Below are 1891 nucleotides of genomic sequence, written 5' to 3' on the forward strand. Positions count from 1 at the left end.
GAATTTGTATGACTTCAAGATACAGTCATGCAGCGACATAGTCAAAAAGACATAAGAGGGGGAGAACTAGCATAAAACTTAAGGGAGTGGGGGTAAACCATAAGTCAGTACCTGGTGATGATAAAGCTTTGCAGCTGCGAAGGTTTTCAAAACATGAGACTTGCAGTAGCCCCAAGCTGGTGTGAGATAGGGATCCAAAATCCCCTTCAACATTTTGAGATAAGGGGAAGTAGTAGTTTTTATGAACTACAAAACAAAGAGCATCGTTCTCAGCTTCAAGGAATTTTAGGAAAGAAACATGAAACAGGAAACATTCGAATCGTATAAGCAAGATGCAAACTAGTGACAGCACACACAATTCCACAAATTGAACTTATTAAATACTTTATAACAAGGAAACGGTTGATATGCCAATATGAAGTAAAGCTTTAAGGAGACAATATACCTTCACAAATGGACATTTATTCCATCTTACTTCTCTTTTATATTTCAACGTTCTCATCTGAAACATGAAGTCCTTTCAGAGCTTAAAGCAAAAGGTTGAAATAGACTTTCTCATTTAGTTAATTGTAAATATATTGTCCAACAACAAAGGGCAAACAAGAAAATACCTCTGCCATGTGAACAGCTTGCTCAAGTTGCTGAATTTGAATCCACTGTTCAGATACAATTTCAGCCATCTATATGAAGAAAAAGTTAGATTAACGGTCAAATTTTTAGTGATGTGTTGGTAAAATATACCCTTCATATCACTTACTCGATAAAACCATAAAATGAAATCATATGAACTTTGTGGAACTAAAGATCAATGATGAGGACTCTATCTCCCCAAATACAAACTACTTTGCTTATCGTGATTGAGGATGCTAATATATAAGATACCACAAATTAAACGCAGAAACTGATGGAAAACTTGAAACCAATAGTCATTTGAGAATAAGCATCCTCCCAAATCCGATTTTGCAGCAATTCGGAAAAAGTTCAAGGTACATAAATACTCATCTAAACATAATTCGTTCATACTTCATTGAACCAATAAAGAAAGGAATAACACGACATGATTAGTATTTCAACAATCAAAGAACTGACCTCTTCGACTTGTGAATTAACAAGTTTTAATCTTCTCTCAGCATCTAATGCTTTATGCTCCAAACTATGAATCTCAAAGTTGTTCCTCCGAGAGGCATCCCAAAGAAGTCGAACCTATATAACTCCAGTAACACTAAAATTAGCACAACAATTGGATAAAAAAGAGCGGAGGTAGAAAAATTAAAATACTATTTCATGCTCTGTACCCCTTTTTCAAGAGCATCAAGTCTTTGATTTGCACGTAACGAATCAACTTCGAAGCTTGACAAAATGGCTCTTAGACGGTCAATTTCAAGAGTAAACTCTTCAATTTTCTTCTCAATATCCCTGATATATAAGCTTCTGGCATTCGAAAGTCTAGAGCTTTCTTCAAGAACCGATTCTGCACACACGAGCTGGAGTATATCAGCATTAATTTAACACGGACATTAATCAAACTATAACTGGGATTCCGGATTCGTATTGAGAAATACCTAGTCGAGCGACTTTGAGCTTCAACTCTTTCAGTTCACATGAAATAGACTTCTGGTCCTGCTGATCGGCACAAATCGACGCCGTCCCAGACTGCACCGAAGTATCTAGGGCAGTCGCTTCCACAACGGCGAAGGGAAGAGAAATCAATATAGCGGGAAGCAATATTAAAGATATCGCCATTCTGCACTCTATTCTTTGAACCTTCTTACTATTTCATAAACAATAGAAAAAGCTTCAGCTTCAAATCTTCATAACCCGAAGAAGATGAAATATGTGACTTCTTCCCACATCGAAAAAAATCTAGAGAATATACCACTTTATAATTCAG

At 36.3% G+C, this 1891-nt stretch overlaps 1 protein-coding gene across 1 annotated transcript; it reads right to left on the reverse strand.

Moving 5' to 3' along the window:
- Positions 1 to 63: 63 nt before the first annotated feature.
- On the reverse strand, positions 64 to 1877 carry LOC111370588. The gene is made up of 6 exons (XM_022992379.1): positions 1563 to 1877; positions 1296 to 1471; positions 1090 to 1203; positions 612 to 680; positions 446 to 502; positions 64 to 246 (listed from the first exon to the last, which is right to left on the reverse strand). Exons 1-6 carry the CDS (start codon positions 1741 to 1743, stop codon positions 79 to 81), a joined length of 765 nt encoding a protein of 254 aa, XP_022848147.1. The 5' UTR covers positions 1744 to 1877; the 3' UTR covers positions 64 to 78.
- Positions 1878 to 1891: the final 14 nt, after the last annotated feature.

Source organism: Olea europaea, chromosome 21 (assembly GCF_002742605.1).
Source record: "Olea europaea var. sylvestris chromosome 21, O_europaea_v1, whole genome shotgun sequence".
NCBI lineage: Eukaryota > Viridiplantae > Streptophyta > Magnoliopsida > Lamiales > Oleaceae > Olea > Olea europaea.